Genomic DNA, 16,670 nt, shown 5'->3' on the forward strand with positions numbered 1-16,670 from the left:
TCAATAAAATTATAAAAAATTATGAAACTTTTAAACTTCAAGCTCACCAAAAGAAAAAGAGATGAGACAAAATATTAGCAGCAAGTCCGTATCCAGAGAAAGGGTTAGGGAGTTAGATCCCCCCCCCCCCTAAAAAAAAATGTTAGCCCGACTCATAAAAACGTAACAAAAGATACATATAAACAGGTTATTGACGTGTCTTTTAGAGTTATTTTTGTACCCCCCCCCCCCAAAAAAAAAAATCCTGGATGCAGTCCTAATTAACAGCTATAGTTGGTATGATTTATTTTCATATGCTTAGCCCCTGAGATATGGAGGGTCAATAAACAAAGATCAGCCAATATAGGAGAAAAATCAAGAAACATCAGTCACAAGAAGGTGATAAAGGCCTCAGTAAGAATGTGTTTCACACAAATCCAAGGCTCTTATAAAGTATACAAAATGGCTTGGTATAAGCCAATTTTTGGAAAAAGGCCAGTTTAATCTCAATTTAATTTCAGCTTTGACTAAATGAATAGCTTGCAACCTCAAAGCTGTTGATCCATACATATTTGTGATCTGTAAGACAACTTTCTTTTAAGAAATTTCGTTCTATCATTTGACACTTTACTATGAAAACGTTTGCTGACTTTTTTCCCTAAAGGATCTTAGAGTTTATTTGTAAAGTGTCCAGCCTTGTTTTTTTCTTTTCGTTCGCAGACATTGTTTACTCTTTCAGTTAAACATTACTACTTATTTGTTTCAATTACCTGGTTCATCTCGTGAAGTAGCTTCTTGATCTGGTCAACTTATAAGTACAAATTTTGCAAGAATTTAACTACCAGAAGCGGACTCATATCAAATTCAGTAGAAGAGGGGGTTGTAAATTTCAAAAGTAACTAGAGTATGGAAATCCGACAAAAGATTAAACTCAAGTTCATCATGAAAAAAAAACAATAACAAGCGCCATCTAACGCTACCCAGCCAAGCGCCATCTAACGCAACCCAACCAAACTGTAAAATCAATTATAAAGACATAAATGATTGGAAAATTCTTCTTGAGAGAGCTCTATTTTCTGTTTTCCAACAACTTTCCATGTTCATTCTGCGGATAAGTGGACAGGCTTAATTAACAATCAATAAATGAAAACACAATGGGAACTGATAAATAAAAGTTCTTTAAAACAGCAAAACGTGGGTCAATAAAATAAAATATGTTATCTTTAAATGCATCGGATTCCTTAGACTTAGGGTTTATTTTCTATTTTAATTGGGTGGATCATTATCAACCGAGAGTACAAAAAAATATTTGCGTTTGCATTCGTTTTTTGTTAGTTTTTTGAGAAACTTTGTTCATTCAGTTCTTACATACGAAATATTCATTCAGTTCTTACATACGAAATATTCAGTCAGTTCTTACATACGAAATATTCATTGAGTTCTTACATACGAAACGTTCATTCAGTTCTTACATACGAAATATTCATTCAGTTCTTACATACGAAATAATCAGTCAGTTCTTACATACGAAATATTCATTCAGTTCTTACATACGAAACGTTCATTCAGTTCTTACATACGAAATATTCATTTAGTTCTTACATACGAAATATTCAGTCAGTTCTTACATACGAAATATTCATTCAGTTCTTACATACGAAACGTTCATTCAGTTCTTACATACGAAATATTATTCAGTTCTTACATACGAAATATTCAGTCAGTTCTTACATACGAAATATTCATTGAGTTCTTACATACGAAACGTTCATTCAGTTCTTACATACAAAATATTATTCAGTTCTTACATACGAAATATTCATTCAGTTCTTACATACGAAATATTCAGTCAGTTCTTACATACGAAATATTCATTCAGTTCTTACATACGAAATATTATTCAGTTCTTACATACGAAATATTCAGTCAGTTCTTACATACGAAATATTCATTCAGTTCTTACATACGAAATATTCAGTCAGTTCTTACATACGAAATATTCATTCAGTTCTTACATACGAAACGTTCATTCAGTTCTTACATACGAAATATTATTCAGTTCTTACATACGAAATATTCAGTCAGTTCTTACATACGAAATATTTATTCAGTTCTTACATACGAAACTTTCAGTCAGTTCTTACATACGAAATATTATTTAGTTCTTACATACGAAATAATCATTCAGTTCTTACATACGAAATATTCATTGAGTTCTTACATACGAAAATTTCATTCAGTTCTTACATACGAAATATTATTCAGTTCTTACATACGAAATATTCATTCAGTTCTTACATACGAAATATTCATTGAGTTCTTACATACGAAAAGTTCATTCAGTTCTTACATACGAAATATTATTCAGTTCTTACATACGAAATATTCAGTCAGTTCTTACATACGAAATATTCATTCAGTTCTTACATACGAAATATTCATTCAGTTCTTACATACGAAACGTTCATTCAGTTCTTACATACGAAATATTATTCAGTTCTTACATACGAAATATTCAGTCAGTTCTTACATACGAAATATTCATTCAGTTCTTACATACGAAATATTCATTCAGTTCTTACATACGAAACGTTCATTCAGTTCTTACATACGAAATATTATTCAGTTCTTACATACGAAATATTCAGTCAGTTCTTACATACGAAATATTCATTGAGTTCTTACATACGAAACGTTCATTCAGTTCTTACATACGAAATATTCATTCAGTTCTTACATACGAAATAATCAGTCAGTTCTTACATACGAAATATTCATTCAGTTCTTACATACGAAACGTTCATTCAGTTCTTACATACGAAATATTCATTCAGTTCTTATATACGAAGTACAATACAGAGTGTTCCTTTCATCATGACAGTGGTAAATATATTAGTGGATGGCTATTATTTTTTTTTCAGAAATGTTCATTACATCCAGAGGAATATTTCATGACACGGTCTGGAGGGGAAGGGGCTGATTTACCCCTTCATGGGTAGTAGAAGGAAAACTTAAAATTTCAAATTATAATCTCTACACAATTTCATAAATTTTTGAATGTTACACGAAACACACAGCACATTTTGTCAATTTTTTTCTGAGAAATGCTTTGATTATATATTATAAGCACTTAAGAGTTACCACAAACATACGTGAAGATATTTTTTTTTTACTATTATAACATTGAAAAAAAAACGGAGGCTGGTCAGCTTGGTCGGAACATACTAAAACAATGACATTGTGTTAAAAAAAAAACAAGCCTATAAAATTAAGATAAAAATACAATTAAGTTAAAAATTATTATAAACTAAAAATAAAAAAAATATCACCAGTAAAATAAAATTATTACCGTTGCTGTTAAGAATTGGATAACCATTCAACATTTAAATGCATACCATGAAAAATTTTAGGAAATGTTCCACGCCCAACTGTTCAGAGCAGTGATCGACAAAGTACGGCTCCCAAGCCATACGCAGCTCTGTGGCGCCCCTTAAATGTGGCTCTGGCACAAATATACCCGACAAAGCAAACAAATTACACTGAAGGGTCGGTTGTCAATTGCGAAATACGTGTGGAATTCGTGCGTTTCAACGAGTCTGGTTGGGGTTTGGCCAGCAGATATGCTCCAACTACCCCAAATTTCAGGGAAGGTCCCCGAAATGTTTTAATTTTTCGTGAAAGAAAATTCAGTTATTCAATTTCCCTAAATTTCCTTGAAAAATATCTTACCTCCCGATAGCCTTCCAAAGACCAAATGTCGCTCTTACTTGAAATACATTTCCTGCAAGTGCCCACGAAAATCTTTAAAAGTTTGAATTCTTGGATCTATACATGATTTTATTCATCCTGATCTCATTGTCACAATAAACAAAATAATAAATAAAGGACCCCTACTTAGTTTTCGTAAATCCAACCACTTCCAGCTTCCAGAAGTGAGATGAAAAACAACTATGAATAGATCAAAAAATGAAAAGTTAGCAATATAACTATAGCGAAACCTTCGGATATTCTGGAATCAGAGCGAAAGCCAAGGACACAACAAATGGTCCGTAATTTTGTCCCTTTTTAAAATTCTATCAAGATGAAATGACCCAAAATTTTACATTATTAGACAGAGAGAAATTTATATAATGTATGTCAACGCAACTGTATATTCTCTACAAATACACAATGGTCTTAAAACAGTACTTTAACATTCTACATTGCAATTTTACAGAAGGGGTGTAATGCCAGCATTAGAGTTTTCTGGGTGAAAGAATTTCGCACTTCGATACGTTTCAGCAGCTGTCTCCCAATATGATCCAAAAAGGTAGTTGACACGTCAACTAAGGGACAATATAAGATACTCGCGTTTCTTTGCATGGTCATATACACAGTTGCAGTGGGAGGGATAAATATTAGGACTCAAATTTTGGACTTGCATACATTTCAGCATCTGTTTCCCAGTAAGAATCCTAAAAGCTAGTTTACGCGTAAATTTTTCGGGCAGGGGAAGAGTGGAGTCACTTGTATGATACGACAATAAAAGAATATCGCCTCTCTTTGCATGGCTATTTTTACATTTACCAATGTATTTAATGTTTGTATTCATTATTTATATCTTAGATATTTATAAACTTCTTAGTGGTAAATTATGCGGAAAATAAATGGAAGGAAAGATTCAAAATATTAATTACATAATAATATAATTAATAAATATCAATACTATGATTTCAATAATAAAACAACAACATTATAATTAATAATTTTGATTATTAGCATTGCTATTATAAATATATTAATTCGACATAAGTCAATCCATTTAATCTATGCATAGATCAAAACAGAAAAGTTATTACAGAAAACAGAAAAGTTAAACAGAGATTCGGAAAACAGAAAAGTAACAGTCCTCATCATACTTATGTTGCTCACACACAAAGATCGTTGAATTTAACTGAGAAGCGTTTTAAAGAACTTTAAGACCTTATCGCAAAGAGCGGAGATTGAGGAAGGGGAGGTATTTCTCACGTATATAAAAATTTCTGTTCGTTTATAGTTTTGTTGGTATTCCTTACTTTCAGTGGAAGTTTTTTCTACAGGATGATGTCAGGCGATTTAAATTAATAAAAACTGAAACAAAATATTTTGATAGTGGGTAAAACATCTTGATGACAGATATAAAAAAAAAAAAAAAAAAAAAAAAAAAAAAAAAAAGTTTCTAGTCCACTAGGCTATGGTAAAAAAAATCTAATTTGGTAAAGCCCAATCTTTACCATGCTGGCTTTCGTTTAAATTTGATTTTTTCTTCATTTTTCGTTCCATTCATTTAATATCGGTTGCGGTGTTTTTCTTTATATGTTTAGTATATGCTACTTTTTTCCTGTTGATAAAGGCGTTCGGACAAAGCTGAAATATTCAGACTTTTATTATTATTATTTTGTATTGAAATTTGTGTAATGAATATCTGTAAACCTACAAAAAGCTTTCAATTTAGTCAACCAAAGTACATTGATAGAAAAACTTTCAGTCAATTTCAATTCAGTATTTACCGGCCAACAATATCTATAACTTAATGAACATTTAAAATTGAAATAAAGATTACTAAATTCATAACCAGATTTGGCTCTTAGATGATTTTTTTTAATCCTTTTTGTCTAAAATTTTTTTAAGTACGTATTTGGGTCTTTGGAGATTTAGTTATATCGCTCTTTGGAGAGCTCTTTAGAGATTAAGCAATATTGATCATATATTAGAAATGATTCCTTGATACAGGCGGGGTTGAACCTCAGTCCTAGCTCTTTCCAGGCGTGGTTTTATCCACCACTACGTCTTTTTCCTGTCTTTCATCCTGTGCGTATGGAAGAACAGGATAGCTGGCCCCCAGCCCGCCGTTCCACTTCCTGGCTGAAAGGCCATGAAAAGGAGACCAGGACCGTCGGTAGGGACTGTAAAGTCCAATGCCGTATTCTTTACCTTTTACTATACTAGGTTAAATTCAAAATTATGTTACTAATGTGGTTACTTGTGTTACTAATTTATTATTAATGTTATTAATTTGACCAACAATAGAACTAATAATCCTTAAAATAATAATGTATAAACTAACAACTCGTAAAAACTAAAGCTAAAAGACATTGTAATTTGTAACAAGATAATAATTAGAGATTTAAACCATTTTCCGAGAATTTTCAATAGATCCACGAGAAAATTACGGACATTTTTGACTTTAGGCCAAAAATGTCTTTCAGCTAACTTTTTTTAAGCCAAATGCATCTGCTCCTATGCTCCATCCCTGATTCAATGCAATATCCTACATTCAGCTTCCATACTACTCTGAATATCGCTACGAGATCAATACGAAAAAGATAATTACAGAAAAGAGTATAATAAAAGTATATAAGGACAAGCTGAAACTAAAATTTTGCACTTTCCCCTTAGTTGAATATGCTTGTCCGGTTTGGCACTTTGCCCTTACCCAGGATGAAATTGATAAAATAGAACGAGTTCAGAAGAGATCACTGCAAATCAGTTATGGCGGTTCCCCTCTACCTTACTCCTTTTACCTCAAAGAATTTAAACTTGAATCCTTTTCTTCCCGCCGAGAAAAATTATGCCAAAGATTTGGCTCCTCCCTCCTCCAGCATCCCATCTACCAATCATTCCTTCACCCACCTTTTGTCCCTATAAGATATCGTCCCCCCAGGGAAGTGGCTAAGAAGGTTCCGAAACTGACCCCAGACCAATGTAACACCATGCGCTACAGTAAAAGCTTTGTGCCAAGCTTTGTTAAATATTACAATGATCTCTAGTGTTTTTATTCTTTAGTTTATTTTATCCTGACAAGGTTTTATCAGACACTTCAAACTCGAGTGTTTTTGTCCTTTAGTTTATTTATCCTGACGAAGTTTTATCAGACAACTCTATTTTGCTAATTATGACTAAGAGCCATCATATTTGGGCTTTGCCCACGAGAGCTATGTCTTGTTTTTGAATTAAATGAATTTGAATTTAGGGAATTCGACGTTTTCAGTTATACCACACACTCGTACTTCAAATTACTGGTTTACGAAAATATTACAACGAAAAAGCTAAAGTAATTATGACTTTTGTTAAACCAGTCTTTTCTATTGCCAAGTACCGATAGTGCATTTCTACGGTAGAATTCAAGTACCTATAGCTTTTGACAGGAGCAATTCTAAAAATAAAAAAGTATAAAACCCAAATTGTGAAATTATAAAGGATAGCACCAGCCCCCACAGTTAAACGTACCCATGGAGGTACATTTAAATGTACCTCCATGGTACATTTAAATGTACCTAAATGGTTACCATGTCATATGTACCCATGGAGGTGATGAACATCCGTGGAAAAAATATCTGCATCCATTCAAAAGTATTTTACTTTTTAACGAGGAACAACTTCAAGATACAAGCAACACTACTATATACATTTTGGCAACATTTATACAGAATATTAGCCATAAAAAATCAAACCAACCTTGTATACGTATAGACTACATATGAGCCAAACAAGGTTGTCAGCTGTTTTATTTTCATCTGCTGCAATTTCTGGATCGTCAAAACCTTGCTTTATTCTTTCAGCTAATATTTCCAGGAACCTAGCACCTAGAAAGCATATATTAAAATAAGCTTAACTGCAGTCAGTGATAGATTCAAGATTTTTTTTGCTTGACAAATTTGTATAAAGTAACATCTTCTAAAAACCAAACTGACCAAAAGCCGGGAAGTAGTAGGGGTGTGGTTGCCCTTTATGGTACACTGATTTGTGTAAGTGCAAGTAAGAACTTAAAAGAAATTAAGCTGTACGCAAGTGAGGGTCATCCTCACCCCACCCCTCAGTTCCCACCATTGGCTGCAAAGGTTAAACATTTTAGAGTTAGGATAGTCAATCAAAAGATCTGCTTAAAAAGAAAAAGAGACTTGTATTCTCTTTCAATCATCGAAAGGTCCATTCACTATTTGCGTTTTTCAATATGGAGTAGCCTATCCTGTTTCACCTAAAAACAGAAACGTAGTTTTTTAATGCATACATCTAGTCTAGTAAATCAAAGGTTTTCAGTCACATCTAAGGAGCTCATTGTCCATATTAATAGTCAATTAATTTGGACATTCATTTCATTGTTGACAGTTATATATATATATATATATATATATATATATATATATATATATATATATATATATATATATATATATATATATATATATATATATATATATATATATATATATATATATATATATATATATATATATATATATATATATATATATATATATATATATATATATATATATATATATATATATATATATATATATATATATATATATATATATATATATATATATATATATATATATATATATATACATAAAATACAAGCAATATAGCCTATTTAGTCATGGTTAGTACTTGAAATAAAAAAAACTGGAAAGTTTTGAAATCAATCAATTATCATATTTCTCCAGGAGCGCCAGTTAGGGAGGAAAGGGGACAATTTCTCCGGCTCCTTCCTGATTTCGAAAAAAATTGCACTTTTATTAGAAAAGAAAATCCCCTCCCTAATATAAAAACACCTGTGTTTGGTGTCTACAGGGTTTTTAAAAGCTAATAACTGGTGTATGTCAGAATTTTGCATATATTTAAAGCAAGTCTGGGGGGAGGGAATACAGAAATAGCTGCAGCCGCTCCAAAGATTTGCAATTGATCTTGAAGTTCTTTTGTATACTCATTCATATCCATATTCCTTTTCTTTAAATAACTAGATAAAAAAAACAATCCTACTGAGACATGAGTCCAGTCTAGGGGAGACTTAGCTCCTTTCCCTGGGTATTAGCTCCTTCTGACTTATATTGCTAGCTAAGAGCCAACTTAGACCAACTACCATACGGATTAAGTGTAACATCGCAAAAAAACGAATCTTAAAAGATTCTTCGGATAGCTAAGGGTAGCTGTAGGGTATATTGATTTTAGATTTTATTAAGGCATCTGATACGGTAATTTACCAAATATTATTGTGGGAATGTGAATTTTATGGGTTATGAGGTGCTACTTCGGCTGTGATTTGGAATTACTTCCAGAATAGAGAGCAGTGTTTTTACTTACTCTTGAGCGCATTATTAAATCCTGAAACGAACAGAAATAGTTTCATAAATTTAAACTGAAAGCGAACAGTAACTCCCACTAATTACGGTTTGTCTGCCGCCGTCCTTAAACGCTAACGTCATTTGTGCTTTACTGAAAATTAAAAAGATAGCTTCAAAAAGAACCAAATGACATTTTTAAAGTTTTATTTAGCTATAATTTTTGTTCTTAAGTTAGAGCGGAAAGGAATTAAAAGGAAGAATATTGACAGAAATAAGTGTCGCTTTAAAATAGTCGAACTAAGCTGAATGTTACCAATCTATTTTTGTTTTATTTTTATCATTTTTATTTTTTTAGGCTTAATATTTAGGTTTTTCTAAATGCTACAGTTGACCTAGAAAAAAAAGTTCGAATATTTATCTTTGAAACTAAATTAATTTTTCAAAATTCCCAAGTGAATTTTAAACGATTTTATTAAGCTATCAATTTCTATACTTCTCAATGAAATCAGGTGATTTTTATTGGTTTTATATAGCACTAGATCCTCTTTACTTATTGAGGTGTAAATGGGATCAAGAGTGTCAAACCAGTTCTATATTCAAAGAAATTTTGTTGCCAAGACTGTCCACACTTTATAGACGGGCTATTCATTTCCTTGCCAAGATATCTAAGCCATTGCCTTCAATATATATATTATCCTATTCTAGCAAAAACCAACCATATTCTTATGTTGATTACTCTCGGCTGTTACTAGAGAGTTATTATACTTATTACAATAAATTGATGTTATAAGAACAAAAGAGCAAAAAGGGTTAAAGTAAGTAAAAAGTAAGTAAGACGTCACTAGACCCTTAAGGTCCAAACCGGCGGTGCTGATCTCCGTTTCGTAGCCCTTCAGCCAGGAAGTGCAATGGGAGGTTGGGAGCCAACCATGCTGTGCTTTCGCACACCCTTCCTGCTTACCTTCCCCAAAAATTCTCCAGGTACCCATTCAGAGATGGGTTGACTCTGGCTGAGCTTCAAGAGTCACGCCACTGACTCCCGTCCCAAACCAAATTACTGGCTATGCCTGGGATCGAACACGTGAAAAGAATTCAAATTCTTTGACAAAGAATTCTCAAACCAGTGCCCCAACCACTTAGCCAGGATGGCTTTAAAAAAAAGGGTTAAAAGAGCAAATTGAGGGCCCAAAGTGAACCAACCAGACAAAAGTGGTTACAAGAACAAAATGAAGTACCCAATTTTAATCACTTAGTTGCACAAGCCTACATCTTAAACTGGACATGATTCACTTTAGGATTTAACCTTCCATATTTCCCGTCTCTATGGTTACAGATTTTTTGTATATTTTGGAAACTAAGAAATTTCCTATTTTATTTCCTTTACATGTCATTAAATGGGGGTTATTGGAGCGTACATCCCCCTTTTCAGTAAAACCATTTCATTGAGTGACAGATACAGGATTTTGGAAAAAGAGGGGGGACGGAGCTGCTAAAAATTTTGACGAGCTTTTTTTTTCTTGATAGATTCGTTAACATTCAAGTAAAAATTCCACTCCGTATTGGAGGGGGGGGGGGCCGTCCTTCTGGATCCGCCACTTTTTTCATTCTTTCCAGAAGACAGTTTGAACTTACCGATTTCAGGGCCAACATTCGCATGCAAAGCTGAGATGAGTAGACAATGGACCATGATTAGTCTCTCTGGTGCCAGGACTGATGACACAATAGACTCAAAAATTAACTCAAAAAGGGATGTATTTACCAAGCTTCGACTGTGATTTCCATAAAAGCCTTCAACCTGAAGAAAATCACCCATTAATTGAACTTCCGACGTTAAAGTACAAAAGAGCCTGAAAACTGTTTCTAATCATAAAATTATCATAAAATTATCTTTTCACTAAAAAAAAATAATTTACAAAAAAAGTAAAGTGATTAAGGAAAGAACTCCCATACAGTCCTTCGACCTTTCGATAATGGCTAATTAGTTGCCCTGTTAAATTACAAAACAAAAATTAGAAAAATAAAACAATACTTAAAATTGCAGTTATTTCCTTAATTACAAAAACCCTAACAACTCTGTAAAAAAAAAAAAAAAAAAAAAAAAAAAAAAAAAAAAAAAAAAAATTGGGTTCATACCAATTAAAAAAGGTTTATAGCCCAATCTGTAGAATGAGAGGATGTTTTTTTTTTCTCACGCGGTATTGGCTAGGCCTACAGACCCTTTTGAAGTTGTCGTGACCTTTAATGAAAATAGTTTAATGGTTTTGGAGAATTTCTGCCTCTTTTATTAGCTATACATCGCAACAGCTGATAAATCTATAACTATCAAGACTGGCAAAACAACAAAAACGTATTAGTCATTATAATCACCAAATCATATGATTACATAAACGAAAACCAAGTTACTATAGTGCTGTGATACAGCAAAACGAGTATTTTTTCTTTCAAAAGTACCTTTCTGCATAACCGGCATCGAGATACCAGTGTGCAGTTTTACACCTATTGTAAATTTTCTTAAACCTACTTGTGAAAATACTGCTTATATTCGCAATACTTGCTTTAATCGCAATACTACTACTACTACTAGTAACAAATCACTGCAGCACCAATTACACAATAACTACCCCCCAAAAAAAGGATGAAAATCCTTGGTAGTGTTGATGTCAACTATACAGAATCTAAAGCCAAGCCTTATTAAAACAAGACATTTTTTTTGCTTGGAAAGCGGTGATGCGTCTACCTTTTTATTCTACAATATTTAACTTAAATCAAACATCTCGTGTCAACAAACTGTAAGTAAAGAGCGACACGAGTCAATAGTAACCGAAACTCTAAAAAATGGAATTTTGATACCAATAGATACATCAAACGAATCAGATTTGTATGCTGATTTTAAATATATAAGTTTAGCCTTGCCCATCAAAAGCTACGAGCCTGAGAAAATTTGCCTCATTTTCGAAAAAAGGGAGAAAAACCCCCAAAAATTCATAGAATCTTAATGAAAATCAAACCATCAGATTCAGCATATCAGAGAGAGTGTAGAGGTTTTAAGCTCCAATTCTGCAAAAATGTGGAATTTTGTAAGGAGGTTATGTGGGAGGATCTTTTCATGGAGAAATTTTTCACAGGGGAAGAGAATTTCCATGAAGGGGGCACTGAATTTTGTAGCACTGTTTAAAAAACAATCAGAAATTAAATAAATAAAAAACAAGTTTTTTCAACTGAAAGTAAGGAGCAACATTAAAACTTAAAAAGAACAGAAATTATTACGTATATGAGGGGGTTCGTCCCTTCCTTAATACCTCGCTCTTTGCGCTAAAGGATTTTTAGTAATTTCAAAAGAGCTATTAATTCTGAATAAACGGCCTTTGTGATTCAGGAATCATTTTTGAAGAATTGGAACAAAATTCGAATTTTAGCGTAAAGAGCGAGGTATTGACGAGGGGACAAACCCCCTGACATTACGTATATGAGGGAGTTCACCACCTTGTTAATACCTCGCTCTTTACACTAAAGCTCAAATTTTGTTAAATAATGGCCGATATAAACAATAATTAGCTTGTGTTATTTTTTGGCCAATTTTAGCATTTAATTTTATCTCAAGCAGCTTAATACGCGGTAATAAACTTAATACAAACAGAAAATACTACGTACTTGAGGGGGGTTGCCTCTCCTCTCCCGGATAGCTCACTCTTACACAAAAGTTTTTTTTTTAACTTTTAAAAGAGGTTATTATTCTAATTAAACAGCGTTTATGATTCAGGAGTCATTCTTAAATAACTGGAAAAAAAAATCAAACTTAGTTTATTATAAGATTATTATTAGTTAAAAAAAAGTAAAATTAATATACAAATTTTGTTTGAATCATTAATAATATGCAATATGCAAATTTCGTTTGGACCTAATTCAATACCTGCATTAATTCAAAAACATTTAGAAACTAAATAAAAAAACAAATTTTTTTTAATTGAAAGTAAAGAACGACATTAAAACTTAAAGCGAACAGAAAGTATTCCGTATATGAAAAATTCCGTATATGCCGCCTTCTCAATGCCCCGCTCTTTACGCTATAGATTGATTCTTTCTCACGACACTACTTTTTAAAATAATAAAAAACTTTAGCGTAAAGAGCGGGGCGTTGAGTAGGGGACAGCCCCTTTCATATACGTAATAATTTCTGTTCGTTTTAAGTATTAATGTCGATCCTTACTTTCAGTTAAAAAAAACTTGTTTTTTTTATTTAATTATGAAAAAGGGCGAATTACGGCGTAAATTTTGCCATGCAGGATATACAATTGAATTCAAAAACTGGTTCAGGACATGTAAATAAGCTGGATATTCACACGAAAAGTCAATAGTGCAATAAGTTTAAGAAAAAAAATACTCTGATTGCCTACAAAAGATTTGTTCTTCTAAACACCATTTCATCGTTGCCACAGAGTGGGAAGAACTCAAATCCTCCAGATTGGAAGGAGAGTCGTTTCATCACTGGACTGTGGTAACTGTTTATGTGAAGATGTCATTCAGTTTGACGTAGACGTAGACGTTTGTCTAAGACGTAGCATTGATGTTTGAACAAATATGCCAAGCATAGTAAATATTTGATAAATAATTAAATTTTTATCAACATGTCATGGTTGCAGCGGTAGCTGTAACGTAATAAAGGATGAACCACAGCCCATAGTAACCAAAAAAAAACACAAATAAAAAAAAACGGCAAGTGAAAAAAAAAAAGTCATTTCTAGTTGATTTAAAATGGTAGCTGCAACCTAACAAAGCCACGGCCGTGGCTTTGCAAAACCAAAACTTAGAAAACACGTTAAAAAAGGAGAATTGAGAACAAATTGTCGTTTGTGGCTGATTAAGGAATGGTAACTATTATTTTGACAATCTTAATAGTAAAATATTATTTCGAAAATAAATTTATGTAAATTTTGAAATAAAGTCTGAAATCCCTAGAATGGCGTCAGATCAATGAAAAAAGTTCCCCATTAGAATTACCATGGTCAAAAACTCTATAGAGGAAACTTGCAGTCCCCTGGCTTGAACAACAAGGAAAATTCTTTTTTGTTTTTTTGCATGGGTAGCACTAAGTGTCCTCTTTTTTTCCTCTACTAATAGCGGGGTATTTGAACGTCATAGAAAGCTATTTAAGGGCTCATTTTAAATGAAATTGCTATACCTACGTTCTTTTCAGGGACGTAGCTCCAACAGTTTTATTAGGGGGGAGCAAGAGGGGGTCCACATCCGGGGATTCAAGGGGCATGGTAAATCCTTGAGGGGAAAGGGGTTTTGGAACATTTGTAGAAAACACAAGTCTAAATGCGCTTTCAAGATGTCCGAAAACTTGTTTTAGGAAATTATTTTATAATGAATACTGAACACCCAATGAAAAAAAAATAAAGGTGACAAGTGCCTCCTCTAAGTCTTCAATAGCATTTTTACGATCTTCGTAAATTTGGGTACGATCTTCATAAATTTTACCGACCCGCTACCTGATTTATGCCATATTTTCTGCAGAAATCAAGAATTTTGCTAAATTTCAGTCAATTTTGTAAAATTGTTGCCGATATTTTCGCTTTCGGCGAAAATTTTACCGAATACCAAAAAAGTTGGGGGGAGACGCGCTCCTCCCCCTCTGGAAGCCACTGATTCTTGGTAGTATTGCCGCAGAAACCTTACATTCATTAAAACTTTCCAGGGATACCAACCGGAATAAAAAAATTTACACCTAAAGTTTGAAAATTACCTTCCGCTTTTGGATCGTTGTTTAAAAAAACGAAATATATAAGGATTACACAAAAGTTTTTCTTCTGTAAGTCAGGATATGAGGGGTAGAGTGAATTCCTTTATAGGTGAATTCCTTTCACCAAGCAAAACTCAGTCTCTTATTGCTGCATGTTAAAACTGGTAACAATAGAAAAAAAGAGTGAGGGTTGGTACCGGTTCTTTGTTCACACAAATATCTAAATTGTAAGAAAAATATACATATACTGTTGGAATTCACTTTATTCAAGTTTTTTACGCTTTACTTTGTAAAGAGCGAACGACGTTTAAACCGATTTGTATAAAAAGAACTAAGTGATGGAAGCCATGATAAAGCTTCTGCTGATGAAAAAAACGATAATGAAGTTATTTGGTAACAGCGTGGACGAGGTGGCTGAAACTGGAGATAGACACCCCACAATGCAATGTGATTGTTGCGAGCAGCTAATTTTTCAATAAAGTGCTGGTTTTTCAGAATTCTAAAAATATAGGGAAAATATTGCGAGCCGATTTATTTTCAACAGTTTTTCACAAATATGTTGTATAAACAACGATTGGTTAGATATCCACTCGGATTGGTTAGATATCCACTCGGATTGGTTAGATATCCACTCTGATTGGTTAGATATCCGCTCGGATCGGTTAGATATCCACTCGGATTGGTTAGATAGCCACTTGGATTGGTTAGATATCCACTCGGATTGGTTAGCCCAAATTCATAAGGATAGTTGAGCAAAACACGTAGAAAGGTAATTAACCATATCAAAAAAGTCGTGCTGAATAGTTTCCTTGAGGTAATAAAAAAGATCACTTATTCTGACTGATTTAGGAATTTTTTTTTTTTTTTTTTTTTTTTTTTTTTTTTTTAGATTGCAAAAATACTTGGACCAAATTTATTACTAGAAATTCATTTTAAGATCACATATCATCTAATGCAAATTTTCTGATAGATTGTACTTTTAGTGAGTTTTTTATCACCGACAATACAGAGTATAAAATATGAAGAATTAAAATGTAGTTGTTAACAAAGAAAAAACAAAATTTTAATTTTAAAAAATATACAGTCAAGTCTGATTGTCATTGGATGTGACAGATAAAACCTCGGAAATTTATACGGTAGTTTCAGAAGATTTGTCTTCCACTTGTGTAGGCAAACAACTATTCTAGAAAGATTTCAATTAGTCAGAAGGATAATGTAGAAATTATTTAACAGTAAAATGTTGTTTACAAACTAATTGAGGGCAGTACAAACAAGCAATTAATTAATAGGAAAGTGAGAGTATATAATAAGATTATAATTTCCGAAACCAAGAATTACACCAACAGCCGTCAAGATATCAATTTGATTTAATGATTTAAATCCACAATATAATGATTTAAATCCACAAATATTGATTAAAAAATGAATCCACCTAAGTACACAAACAGAGTAAAACAACATAAATATCAGAAAATGAAGAAAATATTTAGGCAACTAGGGAAAACTTTGATCCTCCTTTATACCACTTAAGGGAATTACGATAAATAAAGAAGGATCCTAGTAAATAGAACTAAAACTTTCTAAAACCAAAGTTTGAGAATTATATTTACATAAAAAGAATCTATATGCAGATTCCAAATCCACTAAATTCATAAAATTCTGAATTACTAGTAAACGGCTGATAGCATGATCAAATTTGAATAATAGAAAAGCAAATACTTGGATAACACCCTTAGAAATAGGTGTGAGCCCAGTCAAAATTACTCTATCAAGTTTAACATGTTTGAGGAAGTTAATCTAGGGTTTTGGCCCGAAATTTCATATTTTTCCACAGGGGAATGATAATGAATTGGTGTTTC

General features: G+C 32.6%; 1 protein-coding gene across 1 annotated transcript in view; it reads right to left on the reverse strand.

Annotated features, from left to right (window-relative positions):
• The window catches only part of LOC148956165 (nucleolar MIF4G domain-containing protein 1), a 65,332-nt gene that overhangs the window by 19,869 nt on the left and 28,793 nt on the right, over window positions 1-16,670 (reverse strand). The window contains exons 4-5 of the mRNA XM_089089546.1: window positions 10,701-10,863; window positions 7,456-7,583 (exon numbers count right to left, since the gene is read on the reverse strand). Of these exons, the coding sequence (XP_088945672.1) occupies window positions 7,456-7,583; window positions 10,701-10,863 (291 nt within the window). The remainder of the gene's footprint in view (window positions 1-7,455; window positions 7,584-10,700; window positions 10,864-16,670) is intronic.

This window comes from Artemia sp. Qi Xiang Cuo, chromosome 1, assembly GCF_049724085.1.
Source record: "Artemia sp. Qi Xiang Cuo chromosome 1, ASM4972408v1, whole genome shotgun sequence".
Classification (NCBI taxonomy): domain Eukaryota; kingdom Metazoa; phylum Arthropoda; class Branchiopoda; order Anostraca; family Artemiidae; genus Artemia; species Artemia sp. Qi Xiang Cuo.